Source organism: Eucyclogobius newberryi, unplaced genomic scaffold (genome assembly GCF_026437365.1).
Source record: "Eucyclogobius newberryi isolate DKJ021-1_F unplaced genomic scaffold, fEucNew1.0.hap1 SCAF_7, whole genome shotgun sequence".
Lineage (NCBI taxonomy): Eukaryota > Metazoa > Chordata > Actinopteri > Gobiiformes > Gobiidae > Eucyclogobius > Eucyclogobius newberryi.
This window is the reverse complement of record NW_027316389.1, coordinates 22,328,115-22,349,153: the sequence shown is the minus strand read 5'-3', so window position 1 is coordinate 22,349,153 and position 21,039 is coordinate 22,328,115. Positions and strand designations below refer to the sequence as shown.

Sequence of the window (21,039 nt, the reverse complement as noted above, 5' to 3'; positions counted from 1 at the left end):
GTAAACAGGATACCCAAAGATGGTTCACTTCAGGTCCAGGATTGCAAAGGGACGGACAATTCCCAGTAAATATGCAAGATTTCACAGGCCTTGGCCAATGTTTTTGGTAATAGAACTGCCCCACAATGAATACAGTAAGTTCCCTTCCACGTGTGAAACTATACAAAACTATTTTATAGCTAGATTATTCTAAACGTTTGTTGGTCATACCAAATTGTCAATGCCCGATCTCATCTGATCTCGGAAGCTAAACAGGGGTGGGCCTGGTTAGTATTTGGATGGGAGACCACAGGGATGCCAGGTGCCACAAGGGGGCGGTAGTGCATACTGTCATTGTGTCCATGAGCAAGACACTTCGCCCACCTTGCCTCCAGTGTTCAAGTATGCTGGTGTATGAGTGAGAGTGAATGCTGGACAACGGTTGTAAATGTTCCCATGGCTAGAATCTGGCGTGTGTATAGTATGTGTATAATGTATGCTCATTAACAAGCACTGTGCCAAACAAATAATAATAATGTTTGAACTTTGTCAGGACTCAGTGCCTCTCTTAACTGTGATTTAGGTCACTGTTTTCCACTATCACACTCTTTCTAATAAAAAAGACCACTCACTGTAAAATGTTGCCTGCCCCTGTTGTTTACATGATATAACACAAATAGACTGGATCAATGCGTGTAACAGTGTGACAGAGTTTAACAGTCGCAGAAGTTCAGGCTCGTTAGTCACATTACCCTCATTAGCATGCGTATGTAAATCTGACATGTAAATCTGTCTGCACCTCACACTAAAAATAGTCCATGTGTCGACCAACATGCGTCTTACCTCCACTCTGAGCTTGTTGTATGTCTCCAACACTTTGTCCTGGGCTTCTTCAAATGCGTTTTCAAGCCTTTGCTCCAGTGTTTGAACAAAACTGCAGGAGTAGATGTTGTCTGTCGGTCCAACAAACCTCAAAACTGCAAATAGAAAAGATTAATCTCAGTTGGGTTATACTTTTAGAACTTATTCCAGTAAGATGACATGAAGCTATTTAAACACCAGCCAAAACAGAGGACCAAAACAGTGCCTAATCAGCATTTATCCCTAGTGAATTTGGATTACAATAACACTGATCTGTAATTCAACACTAAATCAGACATTTATTTAAGTTATTAAACTGTATAATTTTTCTTATGTTGTGTAGTATTTCTCCTGGTCCAAGTACTGCAGTGTTATTCATGTCCTCCCAATTAAAAGAGGGTGACATCCAAAGTTGATATTAGTTAAAGAATTGGATAAAGAGTTCAAACATGCCACACATTGTGTGGGTATATTTATTTCTTATAGTATAAGAGTTATGAGGGGCACCAGCCAATTTAGGCAATTAACAATTCTCAAATCAAATATCTAAATTAATTATTTTTTAAACAGTTAATAGTCAATCTGAAGGTTTGAGGAACTAACCGTGACATTGTCCCCTTTTCTGGAAATGTATTGACCAAATAATTAAAACAGCTAAATATAAATATTGAATATCCAAATGAGTCATTAACAGGTGGAGACACTAGATATGATTGTTCTAGATCTATCTAGTTATGTGTTGGAGATAGATTTTATACTAAAATGAGCTTATCAGCCAAACTGTGAAATGTGGGCGGGAGGTCAATCGTGGGGTCTCGAGTATCCAGCAGAGCTGACATCTGCAGAAGGTTATCTCTGGAGGAGTCAGGCTGCTCAGCAATGGATGAGGGCCACTTGATCTGAATTTTCCTTGGCTCTGAGTCTTTCCTCTGATGACAAAAATGCTGTTACACTGATCCACAAAGTCCTTTGTTTCAGTTCAATTCACATCACTGATGCGCACAGAATTTCCTATCTTAGCTTAAGAGTATTTTTCTCTTCTCACCGATCAGGTAAGGCCTTAGTTATTTTATTACCTGTTTTACGGATCCGCCGCACTTAGATTATTGATTTCTACAATATAAATAAAATAAATTATAATCAGCTTTTTTTTATAAAGTACCGCTGTCAACGCAAAATAGCTTGATTTACAAATATAATTTACAAATATAAATAGCGGTATTAAGTCAAAAGATAAGAGCGCGTGAAGCAATTTTCATCAAAATCCTGCTGGAGTCTGTGTGACGGAGCGGCTCCGTCCCTGCGCGTGGCCCCGGGAGAGCATGAGAAGACGCGCACGCCCGTTTCCGTGACTGTGACGCGCAGCGCCAACTACTTTGTATTGCAAATACACATTTTAAACCCGTTTACCACAGTTTCTCCAGCCCGTTTTGCTGTGACTAAGGCTGCACACTTAGAAGCGTCTGTTCTACCAATGCAAAATACGCTAAATCTACTGTTACACGCTCCTGCGCGCCGCGTCTCTCCCCACATATTTGTGCTTGGTCAGAATGTAAATCTCATATGGAGGATTTCCATCTGGATTTAACTGCCATGGAGTTTTATGAAGCCATTGCACTAGCAATAAATTTGCGTTATACTGTGGAACTCTACTGGGAGGTATAGGAAAATGAAACAGGTTTAAAACTTTCAAATTGGGTTGCTTCTGGAAACTGGGCTGCTTGAATAATTAAAGTAGTGCCTCATTGTGTGTGTGAGTGAACGCAATAAACCTAAGTAGTGAAAGAGGATTATACTTGGTGAGAACAACCAAAGGAGTTCTGTTAAAGGGTAAACAATACTGAGTCCATCTACAGTTTATAGAGCGTGTTAATAAATTATGTGCATCTTCACTCTTATTGTCTCTGCTGTAAAACCTCAAAACGGGTTGAAAAGAGAGCTGTTTCATAAGAAAGCTGTCTCTTTATTCTGGCCTTTAGTACTGAATAACTGTATAAAAACTATTTCTGAGCTGTAGAGTCGGAAATAGATTTTTATTCAGGCTTTAAGAGACCACTTTGAACACAGCTCTATTATAACAACTGTGCTTATCAATTACGCACAAATACATGTCAGTTATGTAATTATCTGCACTTAGTCTGTCAATAGAAATTGGTAACACAAAGAAAACACCAATTAATTGTGTAAATTGACCTACAATTATTTTTCAAACATAATTTAAACCATCTAGTTACAATAATGTTTACTTGCTGTACACCTTACTCTAAGTAAGGTGCAGTGACCTCAAGTTAACATTAGTCATAAGAAATAAGCCTGTCAAACTTTGTAATGCAGATATTCTCCCCCTTGTTCCCACAGGGCTCCATTTAGAAGTGTGTGTGCAGGGTTTTTAAGAAGCTTAAAAGGCTGACAAAACAAATAGACCAATCTGCTTTAGCTCTGCATTGATGGAGTTTTGTATGGGATTTAGGGTATCAAAGGGGAGCAGCGGGGAAGAGACATGTAATCAGAATTTTCTAATTTAGGCCGTGCTCCACTCTTCCCCCGAGTATCCAGCTCAACACCTCCTATTGCATCTCTATCTCTCCCCCTCTTCCGATCTTTTCAGCACCGGGATGAATATGGCTAACCACTACCAGCACAAAGACAGTAAAAAGACTGTGTATTCTATGTACAGTATTCTATATTTCAATATTCAAGTAAGAGAAACCATAGGGAAACTTTATTTCTGAGTGATCTGTGTGCAGCAGTGATTTCCCCCCTGCCAATAGGTATCGCATTTACATGCTGGACCAACACATTAATGTGCACTGTCCAATATTAAATAAAAATACACATAAACATGAGCATAAACTGATCAGAAGGTTGGCGGTTCAATCTCAGCTCCCCCAGATGTATACTGTAGTTTAGACACTTAACCCGCCTTGCCCCTACTGGTGTATGAATGTGTGGGTAAATGGATAAATGGGTGAGTTGTGATGTAAAGTAGAAAAACACCATAGATGTGACTTTTTAAAAAATAAACAGCCTGACAAATGTGATCAACATTTAAAAGGTTCACACCTTAAAAGTCCAAATTAATCTTTAAACAAGCCCCGAGCAACAAAGCCACCCCAAATAGGTATTGGAATAATTAACTAAAATACATGGAGCATAAACCTCTATTAATGTCAATGTATTCTGCACTGTTTTTTATGATGCTTGAGCACTCACCTGTTTTGAGCTGCAGATGGATGCTAGGACTGGGCATCAACACTGCCACAGGCACCAGCACAGCCTTGACCAGTGGAGAATGCTGCCGTATTTCTGACAACAACTTGTCAAATCCATAAACATTCAGAGCTTCGACCACCACAGAGGGAATGTAGACAGTTTTACCACTGGTCACGTAGTAAACCAAGGTCACATTATGAGGGCCTCCGTCATCACGCTCCACCTGAAACAACACATGCTGACCCTTAAGCTGTCAATATTGATCATTTTGTGACTTGATACAATGGTAAGAGGATCTGTGGTGGGAGGCCAGGTTTGAACATCCATTATCTTCTTTTACCTCTATCCTCTTTTACTATCTACAGCAGGGGTGTCCAAACTTTTTCTCTCTGTCTCCCAAAATGTGTTCCTCTGCGGGCTAATTTCTTTTTGCATTCAAAACATTTATTTGAAATTATTATTGAGTTGTCTTTTGTTAACGTGTTTTCAGAATAGACTCGGAATAGACTTCATTTTGGCTCCTTTGCAACTACTGGCGGTCTTTTCAGCACAATATTTATTCAAACAGATACTCCTGGTATATCTCATCAGCCCTTCATGGGCCAAGTGAGACCCCCTGGAGGGCCAGGTTTGGCCTGCAGGCCCCACTTTGGGTTCCCTTGATCTAAAAAGTGTAGTGACAATATATTTGAATTACATTTGAATTTGCTTTATATTTATGCTGGTGACAAAATTAGCCAAATAAACATATAATATAAATAAGCTAGTAAAACATTTGGAAAACAAATATTTTATTTATCTCATACATCTAGTCCTGCAACATAATTCGATAGCTTGTGTACAGAATGCAATTGCGTCGTCAGCTATGAATATTCATCATGTTTAAATAGAATAGTTAATCCTAGGACTTGCCGTATTTTACTTGAGGGGATGTTTTTAAAACCGGAGCCTGCTACACTCATAAATCTGAATAATTGTGTCCTGGAAAAACAGGACCAAGACAAGGATCAGCCATGAGTCGAGGCCTGTGTTTGTAAAGTGAGCGCTCGCCTCGCTCCATCCTTCACCGCTGAGCAGCTGAGGCTCTAACAGCTACTCTTCCTCATGCCTCACTGCTGTGTCGGTGCATTGTGGGCCCCTGGGAACGTCTCTAAGAGAACAATATCATAGCTTTTGATGAAACTGCATCTCATTCTTTCCTAATTTTTTTTCAACTTTTTTAGTGATTCACAATGATTTTTTCATATGTTTCATTTTTGTGTGACTGTGTGATCCCACATGTATTCATGCAGTGTCCAAATACTGAAGCAATGTAGTAATAAAACAGCTCATGAAATGGAATTTTAAAAATGTATAGCATCATGATTTTATATCACAGTAAGTACAGTTTGGTAATAAGAAATGCCACTTCCACAGTGACCCTGGAGAAGCTGCTGCCCGTTAAAACAACAATGTATTTAACAACAAAACATGACCTTGCCCTTTTTTATGTGTTTGTTGTTTAAAAGAACAAAGCAAACAGCGAGAGATTGCCCTTTTTAAAACGCAGCCACATAAAGGACCAGAGAGGGCAGACTATATTACTGTTATTACAGTGACTTGCTGAGAAGACTACTGTGATTGATTTAGAGCCACAGATAAAAATGTATAGTACTAATTGGTTCAAAAGTAGTAATTATCTGAACCCTAAAATACTGACAAATAATAATAAACTATATATGTTAATATAAATCAGACACTAGTAGTAGTTTGATGCCGTAAATATTAGATTGAAGGTAGAGCCATATTAAGCTCCGTGATAATAGTTGTGCCTTGTTGTTGACCCTATCTACAATAGGCTGACATTACCCAGTAATGGTGCGTGTTATCTAATAAGTGAGAGTGGTTTGGTGAATGTTTGCATCAGCGCATTGCAGGGTGCAGATGAAAGTGGACTGGAGCTCAGAGACTCTGAGTCACTCCCTGTGCAGGCTCACTAACAACAAGATAAAAATAGCAAAAGCCAACAGTGGAAGACAGACTGGCATGAGACATGCAGCCAGGCAGGTGGACACGTAGAGGCGAGAAGCACCACAGGCAAACTGTCAGGGGAGGCAGGCTGCTATGCACGAAATCAATACGGTGAAAAATATAAGACGGAAATCGGATAAAGGGAAGATGGACAAGAGGCAGAAGCAGTAGAGTAAACAACAGCACCTTCACCTCCAAAACTGTAGAACATGTTATAAGCCCTGTCTTGTCAATAAAAGGGGGGGAAATATTTTGTAAGTTTGTCCAATGCAAAAATTGAACCAACCAGGATTGAAAGTTCTTTAGAAATACATTTTCCTCAGACTTAGCCTCACATTATTTATTCTTCTTTGATTACATTGTGGAAATCATTAAATATAGTGGTTGTATAACTGTATCATACAGTTACACAATTGGCATTTGTCAAGACGTTGAGCTGTTTTAACAATCAAATATGAGCCTTAACAACTGAAACAAATGGTTATCAATGTGTAAAAAAATCTTCAGATTAAACAAAAGACTTAAACAAAAGCAGTATATTGTATGAATAGGATCAAATATGTACCGGTATATAATATGTGTAAAGCTGTGGGCCTTTCGTTTTTTGTCAATTTATTGACATTGGAGTCAATCTACATTTGAATTCATTTTTGGAGATTATAAAAAAATGTATGTGAATCACACCAGAAAGGAGAAGACTGGAAGTGAGTTAGTTTGAGATTAGGGAGTGAATTGTGAGTTTAATCTGCCATTTTACAGATGAATACATTGTTTACTACACTATTTCAATGCTGTTTGGGTACAGATACATGGTCTATTTATAGCGATACTTTTGTATGTTTTGAGAGCTTTTGCCAGTACCACGCATCGCCGCCTTTTAGAAAAGTCATGAATGTACAAAGTATGTATTGCTTTAGGGATCTTCTCAAAATGGGTTGAAGCTGAAAAGACGTAATTTTTTTCGTCTCTCTCTGGACCCCCTCCCCCCCTCAAAAGACTTAAGACTGGCTTCACATAAAATGTTAACGCGTTGATAAAACGATAGTAGCTTGATAGACCCTGCTCACCTTTAGTCCCTGAACATCTTTTGGTACGTTTATCAGTAGAAGTTATGAATTCTCCAAATAATGTCACCTGTTGCGCATGTTTGTTTACTCAATCCACATGGTCCACGCCGCGCCGTGGCCAGCGCAGGGAGCGGGGCGGGTGCTCCCTCGCACGGGCCACTGCGCGCCGTGATCACAACGCACCGTGCGCACGGGCCGCGGTGCGCCGTGCTCCCCGTACGCACTCCCCGTGCTCCGCGCCGCACCCGCCGCCTAATGTTGGCTTAATGCTCGTTGCTGAGAGAGTTTTTTAGCATTTCAAAACAATGACTGCCACAACAATGTACTGAAGCTTCAAATCAACAAAAAGACAAAAATATTACGTCTTTTCAGCTTCAACCCATTTTGAGATGATCCCTTAGCCGACAACATCCCCTATATATGATAAAAGATATGCCTTGGCAGTGCCCTGTAAGTCCGACTCACCTGTGCATAAGCTGAGGAGTCATTGAGGGCTCTCTGAAGGGCATGGCTCAGGCCTTTAGACAGATTCTGCTTCAGGATAAGGTCCAGGCGATTCCTCCGCAGCTCAAGAGATAAAACTTGGAGGAGGAGGAGGAGGAGGAGGAGGAGGAGGAGGAGGAGGAGGAGGAGGAGGAGAAGAAGAAGAAGAAGAAGAAGAAGAAGAAGAAGAAGAAGAAGAAGAAGAAGAAGAAGAAGAAGAAGAAGAAGAAGGAAGAAGGAAGAAGGAAGAAGAAGAAGAAGAAGAAGAAGAAGAAGAAGAAGAAGAAGAAGAAGAAGAAGAAGAAGAAGAAGAAGAAGAAGAAGAAGAAGAAGAAGAAGAAGAAGAAGAAGAAGAAGAAGAAGAAGAAGAAGAAGAAGAAGAAGAAGAAGAAGAAGAAGAAGAAGAAGAAGAAGAAGAAGAAGAAGAAGATTAAAACATTGTACAGTAGCATCCAAACAGGGTCAGTCTCTGTATCAAGCTGTTGCAAATCCTCTGCTGACCAGGGAAAGGCTTTAATACCACGTTTTCTGTAATGACATCAAAGGATCGGGTGTTAATAATCTAAGTGTGCCTCAGGAAGATCTACTCCTGCATTGTGCCACTTTTAATTAATTTGCAGCATGTAATTACAGCATGGGCACACATTACCTACTTTGTGTGTTAGCTTCGGAAATTAAATTATAGAAGTAGTGATTATTACAGTGTGGCATTGGTTCTGTGCGCGCATTTCCCACTGTGACTGGCCTAAATAGTTTGTTCTGATTTTGCATTCTTCACGTTTATTTTGTCTGAGTTTATGTTGCCATGGGCTGTGGCGTGTGTGTTTAATCAAGAATAGGCCTGTCACAGTAACAACGTTTGATGCACTATATAAAGTATTGCTACAGAAGAATATTGGGATAAACAATAATACTGAAACCACTTTATGTCACTGACAATAACATTAAAGAAGGATAATTCCACTAAACCATTTTTAAACATACAGAATCATTAAAAGGCATGAGCTGCATAAAATAAATAGCAGAATTAACCAATAAGTAGCCAAGATACTTATTCAACCCTCTACAGCTCAAATCGTACTGCACAAAAAAGAAACATCTCCCCACAATTGCAAACTCAATATAGTAATTTATCATGACAGGGCATGGTTTATTTTAAAGGTTTAGAACTGAAAAGGTTGTCTTTCACAATCTGATAGATTGCAGGATTTATTAATTAAAACTGATTCAGTCAGAATCACATTTTTTTTATTTTTTTTCCCCAGAAAGAGTTTTTAAAAGTGAGTTTAGACAATTATCTGGCAACAGACAAATAATATTTGGGTGAGTATGACAGGTGTCTCTCAGTTTCCTATAAAAATCTACAAATCCAACCTGTTTTGACGAAGTACTTCTCGGTGATGTTGCACGGCAGAACACTTTCTTCAACGCCGGTGGTAGAAGGTGGTTCTGTAGTTGTAGTTGGAGGCAGAGTAGTTTGAATAAAGAGAGTTGTGGTTGGAGCCAGTGTTGCAGTAGTAGATTCTGTAGTAGTAGTAGTAGTAGTAGTAGTTGTGGAAGTAGTGGTGGGTGGCTCGGTAGTTGTAGTAGTTGCTGGTGTTGTAGTAGTAGTCGTTGTAGCTATAGTAGTTGTGGTAGTGGTTGTTGGAACAGGGGTAGTGGTAGTAGTTGTTGGGACAGGGGTAGTGGTAGTAGTAGTTGTAGAAGTAGTAGTAGGAGCAGCTGTTGTTGTTGTTGTGGCGATAGTTGTGGTTGGTTGCGTTGTAGTGGTGGTCAGCTTGAGAGTAGTGGTTGGTGCTTCAGTTGTAGTTACAGAGCTTGAAGTAACATTTGCCGTTTTCCCAAAATCTGCCACAGCTGTAGTGCTCGTCGAGGGCGTTGTTGTGGTTACCGTTGTCAAAAGTAGACCATCACTTGTCATGGCGTCTGTGGCAGGTGAAGTAGGACTAGTGGATACGGTTGCTGATGTCGGTGTAGTTAAAGCTTGCATCTGCGTAGTACTACTTATCAAAGAGGCATTTGGTGCAGTAGTAATAGTGGTAGTGATGGTGGTAGTCTGAGAGTCTATTGAGGTGGTTCTTGGTTTTGCCGGCGGCGTGGTGTTCCACTGGTGCGTAGAGAACGGGCTGGTGACATTGGCGGGCAGGGTGAGGTCATGGTCGCCTACTGTGGACAGGAGAGACTCAGGGACAGTGGGGAGGTCCCAGGCTGGCAGGCTGCCCAATGAATCATCTAAAAAAGACAGAACAAGTGTTACTACAAATTTAACATTTGGTTATTTCGCATAAGCTTCTCATAATCATGACTGTGTTTTCCTCTTGTCTGCTCCTGTCTGCCTGCTCCTGGTACACAATACTTACCTTTTAGCCCATAATAAACCAGTGTTAACCTCACCCGCTGTGTTCTGTTTCTAGAGTTGTGTGACCCTGACTTTTTTCTTTTTTTGAATTGATGAAATAGAGTCCAAACCAGGACAGCAATGATAAAGTGTTCAACACATCTACCTTTGCATAAGAAATGGTAATCAGGATCAGGATGTGTGAACTCAGTTTCCATCTCTTGATTGAATATGGATGTCAATGAAAGGAGGCACAGCCAATGAGGAGCCAGCTTCATCTCATAATGTGTGTAAAAGTGGTTTGATTCAAATTTTGTTTGATATAATGAATGATTTAACGAATAGTGAAAATAATGCTGCCTAAAGAATGTATATGATTAAAAACACAATGTAACACAAATAATGAAATTACATGAACATACAATTTGACTTGTGCGAAGAAGGCTCTGGAAACATCATACCCAAAGTGAAGCTGCTGTTGCTCTGAGAGGAGTTGTTGGCACTCTCTGGAGAGGCAGTCTGGGTCATCTGGATTGTACTGGCTGTGCTTGTGCTGGTGACGGGAGGAGAAGTGGGGGTTGTGGGGGCTTTCGTTGTAGTTGTGGAGGAGGAAGAGGAGGATCTGGATGAGGATGAAGGGGAGCTTTTGGTCCAAGCCGCTTTTGACAGCAGCCCCAGAGGTTTTGCCACCACTGGAGCCTGCAGCTCGGCTGTGCCGGCCAACATGCTGATCATTGATGAAAATGATGCCTTTTCTCTTAGAGCATGTCCATGTGTGGACCGCCCAAGCCAGGCAGCCGAGTCTCGGGACAAGCCTGCATCCAGAGGTCTCCACTCGGCCCCCACTTCAGTCCAGGTCCTGGCTCTGGTCAATGTCCCAGACTCTGCTATGACTCTCCCATCAGCCCCTGTGCGCACCTCTTCCTCAGTCTCAGTCCACATGGCTGTTTTGGCCTCAGAGAACACTTTGAGCTCAGCATCTGTTCCATCCATCACAGGTTTTTCTGCTGTCCCCAGAGTATCTGAGAGGTTGGTGGGCACTGTCTGCTCCAGGGGCATCACCAGCCTCACTGACTCCTGTCGGCCTTGGTCAGCTGAACAAAACACAAGGGGTAAACAGCATTAGAGACCAAAAGATAGAAACACAGTCACAGTTTAATTGGTAGTTCAAGGCAGGAGAAAAATCGTGACCAATCTGAGAGTCATCATTCCCACAGGGGACCAAGTGTTCTATTCCTAACTCTTTATAAAACACACTTCAGTGCACAGTGACACTGCTACAGCCGGCAATCATTAGTCCTTATAATGCCTCCACAACTGTCCAACTGCAGGAGATTGACTGGAAAAGTGCTGGGCTCATTCATGCACACTCAGATTTATGTGTCCTGCCACTTGGATGCATTTACGCCGTACTGAATTGATGACAAATTGCAGAGAAAGCTAAAATGAGGAGCTTTAGGACAGGTTATGTTTTGACGCTGTCATTTAATTGACGTTGAAGTATTTTCAGGATATAACGAGCCGATGCATCTAAGTCACCTATTCTTAACCATAGGGCCAGGGCCAAAAGGGAGCATCTATTCTAATATAATAACATTTAAACAAACATATGCAATAAAAAGTGAATTACTTAAACTTGGACACTTGAATCCAGTATTATTTACTGACAACTTATTTACTTAACATGAATTAATATTCCTATGTCTGTTCATTTTGTTCATTAGGAATGGCAATGAACCTTTTCTGATTCTTGTGTACATTTCAAGCTGAGTCAGGAAAATATCACACATATTATTAAAATAAAACCTGTAAATATGTGCCTTGTTTTTCACACCCTAGTCACTAATGGGGATTCAATTCAATCTCACAGCGGTGGGGGTGAAAAAAGTAATAAAAGCAGAAGTAGGTCACTTATATTTTAAATCAGGGAATTAATTTCAATGTTCCAGAGTGGGAAAAATTAGGACACACATCCACACAACCTCATCAGTTGAGATTTCACAGATATTAATCTGATCAAGCTCAGGCGCAATTTGACATGGATTTATAATTCCTAGAGACCACACCATACTTTTGCTCATTTGACAGTGTAATAACTCAAAATGTTGGTGAAAGTCTGAAAGAAAATGGTGGGGACAAATAACTGTAATAAATCTGGATTCAGGAAAAGCTCACACATTTTATGTGGAAGATATATAAGAGAAAGAGCATTTACCTCTGAATCATATCATATTTATTGAATGCATGTCAATGAATGTCTTGCCAAGTGTTTTTATTATCTGGAGGTTTTAGTTTTCAAACATGGAGTTTATTGTTTTGTCAAAAGCACACAATGAAAGAACTATGAGTGTGGATTGTTGAGTGAAGAGGCTTTTCTGCCAAGGACAAAAATAATAATGTCTGTTTTAGAAAGGGAAATGGCGGAAAATACATGAGGTAAAAGCGTTTAGTTTCAGCATTTATCACCATTCAGGGAACTGTCCACATTTCTTCTAAAGCCTCCTTGAAACCAATAGATATGGCACACATGTCATTTTGCTGTCCAATACGAGTTTAAGGCACCGTGTTTTAGTGGCACACAGATGAGATGGAACAAGAACTGGACACCTCACTGACCACACCATTTTTTATGAAACATTTTTACAGCTGGTCATTTGATGTGACGTTTGGCCTCATTTGAGGTTGGCTTCTCTTAAAAACTAAAACCTTTACATCACTAACGTTTTATAGGATCTTCTTCGGTGTAATAAGGGATGCACTCTTCCCGCACGCCTTTTCTCTCGTTGGGCAACTGGTTAATTAAAAGATGGCTATTGTGGGTAAGTGGCCGGCTCAGAGCTCAGCCGCTGTATATCCTCTGGACACCAGCTATAAAGCATCCACAACCAGCTAGCTATTAGCCACAGTAACCTAACAGCCTGTTCCTTATTATGGGATGTCACACCACAAACGCCATTTAAAAAGACATTAATCCATTGCCGCTTTAAATACTGGGATTTTCATGGCCTAGGTCACATGCAGTATTATTAAGAGTCTCCGCTTCACATTAGAGACAGAAAAGATTAGTCTGTCACTACAGGAAGAGGGAAATGCTTTAATGTAAAACAAGTTGTTGTAAGTTGCACTGTAAATATGTGTTGTTTTAGGAGATTGCAGCCATATTAGTCAAAATGAAAACGTGCCCAGATACTGTAGTTTAGAAACAACAGCTAAAAGCCATAAATGCTCAATACTTGATTAAATTCTTGAATAGACAAGAAACTCCCAGTATTGTTGAATAACTGGCACACAACTCAAATATGTTGCATTACTATCACAGTGTCTCTGACTTCATTTTGAATTAACATTCCTAATTCAGGGCCATACCATATGCGGAACAGTTAGCCGTGTATTGAGTGTCTTTTCCTCCGAGCGTTAACCACCTGCTCAGGCTGAGAGTAACATATGTGATCTCATCAGACCTCTGACAAAACACTTTACAGAGCACAACATGGACAGGATCAATGCTTCTATATAACAAACAACCCAAAATGTGGATTAGACCTCGATCAAACAGGCTTGACCCATTTTATTTGTCAGGCAAAAACATACAGGGGTATTTGAGGATGAAAAAGATCATAGAGCTTACAAAGAGATTAGCAGAATTATCATGTTGGAACAGTGCACTAAAATGGCTGTTTACATTGCTTTAATGTTGTATTACAGTTACGTATTGACCACGGCATCTGCATATTCTGGTATCCCTGTAATGTATGCCAAGCCTCTATCAGCTTACATCAGCTGCTTGTGGGAGGTTTTGATTGTCAACAATGGGGAAAAAACTGACCCCCAGGTGCCCTGTCCATTGTGGCAAAATCTACAACATAAACAGAGCTTGTCTGTGGTTTCAGCCCTCTCAGTCCTGTGATGTACCGGTATATTTAAAGCTACAAACAAGCTTGGGCCGTCAGGTGGATAGGAAGTATGACTGTGCTAAGGGCCAAGTGGCCCAGTTTAGAATAGCTCACAAAGAAAGGATGAAGCTCCTACATTTGCATAAAGGTATTTTTCTACTTTACAGAGTATTTCAACCAACTCAATTAACGTCTTGACAACTTGCCACATAAAGCCGTACAGAAACAGATGGTGTCTTAACAATTATTCTTATCGCAAAATCCATGTGATTAGGATTGAGATAAAAGTGCTTAATTAAGCTCACTTGAGTGGGAGTATAGTGGAAACACACGACTTGAGCCGTTCATGGGTCAGTGGGAGTAAAGATGGTCACAGGATAACAGCATCCAACAGGATCCTGAAACCATTCAAACATTTATGTACAATATACTGAATGAAGTGAATATGGTTCATATGGATAGGTGTTGGCTCAATATTTACTTTAAAACAAGTCTTTCTTTTTCGGGATGTCACAGAAAACCAGTCAAAGTCATTGGACTTTTTGTTTTTTATGGATTATCTGCACACTGTTAACCTGCTGTCAATTTACCTCTGCCCAGGAACTACAGGTTGTAGCTTGTTGCTATCTCAGGACTGGGCAATATATTTTCTGTCCAACATTCCAGTAAAATAAATAAATAAATAAAGAGACCACTGAAACTGGAATTTGCCCATTGTGGGCCAAATAAAGGCTTATCTTAAACACCAGGTGCCACAGTGGGGCAGCTAGAGGAAATATCATCAATTCCTAAAAATAAAGAAAATAAACCAATTAATCAACATAGATAAAATAAAATAAATAGACCTGGTACTTGAATAGGAGCCCGCTGAAACACCAGGTACCACAGTCGGGAAGCTAGAGGAAATGTCGTCATGTCCTTAGGCAGGACACTTCACCCACATTGCATAGAAAAGCATTTGAGTGCCATGAAGGTGGAAAAGCATTATAGAATAATAATAAATCAAATGCTGGATGCCCTTTGACTCTCAATGCAATTATGCACCACATACTGTGACTGGAGTAGGTAATGTCAATGTTGTGTCTTTGTGGCACAAATGACAAGTACAAACTCATGTAATGTCCGAAGCCCTCCAGAACCTCCAAAATAAAAAGGAGCAGTGGCACACTTGCTATTGTCTGTGAGCACATAAAGAAAGTACAATTTGTTCCAATTTGTTCCATTCAGACCCGCCAAAAAGAGAAACTGCCTGGAAACAGCATCTTTTCAAAAGGAAGTGAGTGAGTTCAGAGTACAACAGAAAAACTGATAAAGGCATCCTTTCTAAAAGCCAACTGTATATGGGTTGCGAAAATAATGTTTTAATGTTAACAAATAAGGTCTAGCACTTAGAAAGGACAGACCTCCACCAAGTCAATGGTCCTTTCTCATAATAGTAACAAAGGTTTCGAATTAGAGGCTAAGCTGCTTGCAGTAAAGATCAAGTTAAGAGTGTGTATGCATGTTCACTTTGTGTTGTTAACCCTAACCCTAACCCTAACCCATTTTGGACAAGAGAGCACTAAGATTCACCAAATGTCAAACTGAAATGTCATTTTTACAGCTGTTTAACCAAATATTCTTGCAGTTTGGCTCCAGACTCGCAGAGATGAATTGCTGTGTCAACTTCAAGTATTTCATTATGTTGTGAAATGTTTCCTCGAAGACTGAAAGGCTGACAAGAAAATAATAGCCATAAATGTGTAGCAATAGGAGAGAACCCTGGGAACAAATGTCACCATGTCAAAAAGTCCAGGAAAGAGCTGTGCTAATCAAATGGACAACATTTCTGTAAATCTACTGTTAAACTCAGGGTTATTTCTGCAGTCTCCACAGCAACCAGAGGGATGCTGTCACCACGGCAACATCATCACAGATGAAGAAAGAAACTGTGTGTTCTTGGCCTATAAAAAACTCATGCTGCATGTAACGTCCTGAGAGAGGGAGTGCTAACGACACGACACAACCATGGCAGGAGATATACTTTTTCAGATATAGTGAAAAAGAAAGATTTTTTTTTACTCCCTGAGTGTTGACACTCAGGTGACCATTAGGATTAAATATATATTGCCCGAATGTTTAAAAAATATAAGCAAAATAAGCATTATACAGAAACACTTAATACAAATTTCAATTTTAAACTGATACTGTATAAATTTACAAGCATTTACAAGCAAGTTAAACCAATCACACACAATATCAGTCAATACATATAGTACATGTCTGTTAGACTGACTGAACTGAACCAAATGAGTAAAGCCAAATGTGCCAGGAAGGTTTTATAAAAACATGCACGGACATCATTTGGACTGATGACTTGACAGCACAATCCCCAGAGACAGAAAACAAATCAGATATCTCCAAATCACTTCCTGTATTTACACAGCTTATGATAAGAGCCAGGATCAAAACCAATATGAACAGATAGTGGAACATGGACCCATAAACTCTTTAACTGGCAGTGTGGATTAGGCTGCATGGTGTAATTTGACCCTGTATTTTTATAATACATCTATTTTCTATTTCATTTATTTTGTTGTTTGAGACCAAACCTATGTATGTTTGCCCCATTTTATCCTCATGGACACTGTGTCCACCATGTAGATGTTGGGGCATTAACAACAGTCAGATGATTGCCTTGAAGGTTTCTGGCACTGCTTCTGTTCTGACAGCGAGCTCAGTTCAAATGGCTCGCTGCTGGAGGTGTTATTGGCGCCTGAATCTGGCACTGGTTCTACCTGTGCTCCTTATCACTATCAGCCTGTCTGGCACCATTCAGACCAGCTGCTGCTGCTGCTTGACTTTATGGTTAGAAAATGAAAATATTGTTGAGCTGTGTGTCTGAGAGCAGGGCAGGGAACAGTGTGCTCCGCTTATTACCTGCCATTGGCTCAGGCAGAGGAAACATGGCAGCCCGACAAACAACAGGCTGCTAACAAGCTCAAAGGTCACCAAAGCAACCAAAATAGACATTTTGTGGGTTCAACAATATCAATTGTTTACAATCACAATTTATTATTTGCATGTACAGCAAATAAATATGTGCTTTATTGTTGGAAGATTGTTGAAAATGTTTCATAACTTAAATAATATTGTGAGTGTTGTGTTACATCACACAATACTACTGAGGCTAACTTACTGTATGTGATCATCGAGTGATGATGGTATGTGTCAGGTAAATACTACTCAGTAGTATTTATGTGTCAGGTAAATACTACTCAGTAGTATTTACCTGACACATACCATCATTTTGTCATCATATTGTACACATATACAGTAGTAACTACTGTATATGTGTACAAATGTATCTGACATAATACTTCTGTCCTGTTTACCTTGAGGAATTAATGTAATTTGCACAATGCTTTGAGTGTATGTTCATGTTGTAGTAATTAAAAATACACTCAGAAGACACTGCGTGTATGCTGCAGATGCATCAGTGTGATTGGTGCTGCTAAGTCATGTGACTTGCTCTGGGCATTTGCTGGGTCATCAGACCTAGTTATAAGCAGCAGAGACCTTCTGGTTCACACTGTAAACTGTAAAAACCCAGTGTGCATATTTACTACAAACTCTATGCTCATGGTTCTGATCATGTTTTTTGTTTCAAGTCAGACACCGAATATATATTTTTATTTCTTTATTAACCTTTTTTTAACCAGGTAAGAACCCATTGAGATGGAGACCTCCTTTACAAGGGTGACCTACTGTCCATTTATTTACAACTATCTACCTTTTCTGAGAATTCACACGTCATTGGGATTAAGCTTAGAGCTGCATTAAACAGAAAAGCTAGGAATCACATTATGACAATCTTAATCAAAATAGCAGACTGTCACTGGGATCAGATCACAACTTGATTTGTATTGTCATATTGCCCAGCTCTACTGAAGCCTTTGAAATTTAAGTAAATTAAATAACCATATTTTTTTTTCTCAAAAATCCTCACAATAAATGGCAAATGTAATTCGTTGTGATATACTGCACAGAGGAAAATCATTAATGAATAACAATACCAACATAAACTGACAAATTAGTAGTGGTGTTCAAAGAAAAGTAAAAAGGTGTAGAGCGTACATTAAGTAGCAGTTCACCTGATGGAGATGAAAGAGCTTGTTTTGTTCCCATGGGCCCTTGCGTGTGTGACTGCCTCTTCTGTGTCACTGTAGATCCTCTGTTATTCCATGATAATTTCACACAGTGAGACACATCCATTTTAAATGTAATTTTCTCAAACTGTTTCCGTTAAAGGCCAAGCCCCTTTCTAATGTGGCGCAGAGGCACGGTCGCTGGAATACTAGTGGTGTAGCTGTAGTGAACAGGTGCCGTAAAGGTCAATAGATTCTCCCTCTTATCTAATATGGTCCAAATCTGCTGCGGTTTATTTCGCTGCTACCTCACAGCGAAATAAACTGCACAACTACACAGACACAAATAGTAGACTACATGTTAGTGTTGTAAAACCACAATGTATGTGTCCATATGGATACTTATCTTTCACAAAACATCTACGGTAGTATGTTTGCTTAAAGGGGAACTAACTAACACTAACATTATCTGTCAGAGCAATAACAACTCCCTGGCAACAAGCAGGTAGTTGACCCTGCATAATGCACCTTTAACTATCAGGGCAATTTAGGACTAATGCTTTTTATTCTGTTTCCTGTGATGGGGACAGTGGTGCAGTTAACTTGGCTTGGGCTACAGCGGCGTGCTCTTCAGAGTGCACATGTCAGCACAGCAAAGCCACTGGGACCTGCCTTCAAACACTGTTTTTCGTTTCGCGCCTCTAAAAAATGTGTGCAGCAGCAACACTCAAAAACGTCATAGGTCAGAGGAAGGTCAGCATCAAATTGCACTGCAATTAATGAGACATACAATTCAGGGTTTTCAATAGACTGTGACGACTAAAACATTGTAGAAGCAATAATTGTTCAGTTAAGTCCTTCAGAATTACTGGAAAGTGTCCGTGGAAGTTTTTATTTACGATATGCTGCCAGATTATTACCAGTATCAATACATTTGTGAAGCAAATTGGTACGCGGACCACTTCACACAAGATCAGATCATGAGTAGACAACAGTGTGTAATTAATACAGAAAGAAGGCTGTTTGGCAGTGGGATGATTGATAAATAGTGAAAAATAAAGAGCTTAAAATAATGTGAAGGAACACTCAAGGAAAAGAGTTAAATATCCATTGGTTTAAGTTATTAGCGTGTTATATCTTGTAAGAGCACCATCAGAATACAGGATGTTAATCGTATGTCTTTGAAGAATGTTTGCTATAGAAGTGAACAGCTCACAGATTCATGAGGCTGTTGTGCTGAAGTTGGCCCTGGCTGTTCTCTTTTTAAGATGTCCAGCAGAGTTTTACACTGGGAATAGTTTACAGTTCAAAAGTTCAAAACGTTGGATGGCTTTCAACTGTCTGAAAAACTATTGTATGAGGTGTATTATTGATCTGCAGAGGAGTATTGGCTACTGTTATTTTAGACATCCTAATTAATTAAATTATATATATTCATATCTAACCCTAACCATTATATAATTATACAGGAAAACAGTTTTACTTTAACACTACTCTCATACCTGTTTGATTTCAATTATCAGCCCTGGTAAAATGGAGAGTTTGTGATCTGGTGGGATGTTGTATCATAGCAAGTTCCCTGTAATAAGGTTATAGATAAACTTCAATTTTGTCTTACTGATATGAATTTAGCAGAGCATTCAGAACCACTGGCCCATTGGTTGGCGTTTGATTAAATGATTTACAGACTAGTTAGTTTGTTTTGTATTCAGTACTGGCTTGTACAGAAATGTGTGAATAGTTAAATTACTGTTACAATACTAAAATGTCAAGCAAGGTATTTAGGTATTCAGTGCTGATTATGAGACCAAAAACACTTTGCTTTCCATCGTCTTAGTAATTAGTATCTAGTAACATGGACCATTCTAAAACTGTCCAATTTTGTTTTTTCAGCATTGATAAAAATAGGTGTATAGATTTAGTTTGACAATCCAAAGATAACTATATCACACTATATTTATGTAATTAATTGGAAACATTTTATAGGCTAGAACAGGTCAAATGGTGCCTGCAACACAAATGCACTGCAACGCTTCAACAAAGATAAGTCCTAAAGCTCTAATTTGTTCCTGACATCCTTTTAATTCAAGTGGCCAATTAAACAAGCTTACACACACTTAGGCAGAGCATATCGAAGAGAAACATCCCAGCTCTGACTGAGAAGCTTTAAATATTGCATGTGTGAGATGCTCTATTGATTTGGCTGTAAAACACATGCCAAAACTGCTGCAGGATGACCATGTGACTGTCTCGGCCTATCAGAGCAGGCGGAGGACGTGATTGGCCGCGAGCAGCTCCTTAGGGTTTTGCCCTTTCTGTGTCCCCTGTGGTGACGCACTGTTGTATGTGCTTCATCATGTGGGACATGACACGATGCCACTGATGCCTTTTGTGTGTTAAATACAATCACAATCAAGACATAAAAATAATGACAGATAACAGGGAAAACACGGAGGTATCAATTTGTTTCTCACGATTACAAAGATAGAGTGGTAGTTCAGGAGTACATGCTTTGTCAATTGTGTTGTGCAGCTCTAAAATATTGCACAAAGGTAAAGAATGAGATTGAACTAATACTACTTAAATGTGTTTCTTCTCTCAAAGTAACAAAAACAACAATGCTCTCCCCAAGTGTTTTCAGAGTCAGAAAAGTTTTGTTGCCATTGTCAATGAACAGAATTCACAAACATAGGAACTTGCTTTGGTGATTCGGTGCAGCATAAAACAATGAACAGAGATAAAACAACCTATAAAAGTCAAAAAGAAAAACAATTAAAATCTGCTATAGGATAAACAATTTAAAATAGGCTAAATCGTTTTATTATTTAATTATTTTTACAAAAACTCATTTAAAAACAAAACCTCAGAAGTAATGAAAAGGGTCATTTTAACTAGTTGCATTATCAGGAGTAATGAGCCCTTCCTTCAGGTGCGGCGGGTGTGGAAGGTTTCTAATTTGTGGCCTCAAATGACTGTTTTGTTCCCACCAAATAGTACCTGTTCACTTGATTCTGCCAAAACGTTCACATGATTTAGCCAATACTATGTGGTGGTAACGAAATAGTAAT

General features: G+C 39.5%; 1 protein-coding gene across 2 annotated transcripts in view; it reads right to left on the bottom strand.

Annotated features, from left to right (window-relative positions):
* LOC140348610 (UPF0606 protein KIAA1549L-like) overlaps positions 1-21,039 on the bottom strand; it is a 77,375-nt gene that overhangs the window by 40,676 nt on the left and 15,660 nt on the right. For both annotated transcript variants that reach the window (XM_072434594.1, XM_072434595.1), the window contains exons 2-6: positions 10,413-11,045; positions 8,988-9,845; positions 7,596-7,711; positions 4,054-4,276; positions 823-956 (exon numbers count right to left, since the gene is read on the bottom strand). In XM_072434594.1, the coding sequence (XP_072290695.1) occupies positions 823-956; positions 4,054-4,276; positions 7,596-7,711; positions 8,988-9,845; positions 10,413-11,045 (1,964 nt within the window). The remainder of the gene's footprint in view (positions 1-822; positions 957-4,053; positions 4,277-7,595; positions 7,712-8,987; positions 9,846-10,412; positions 11,046-21,039) is intronic.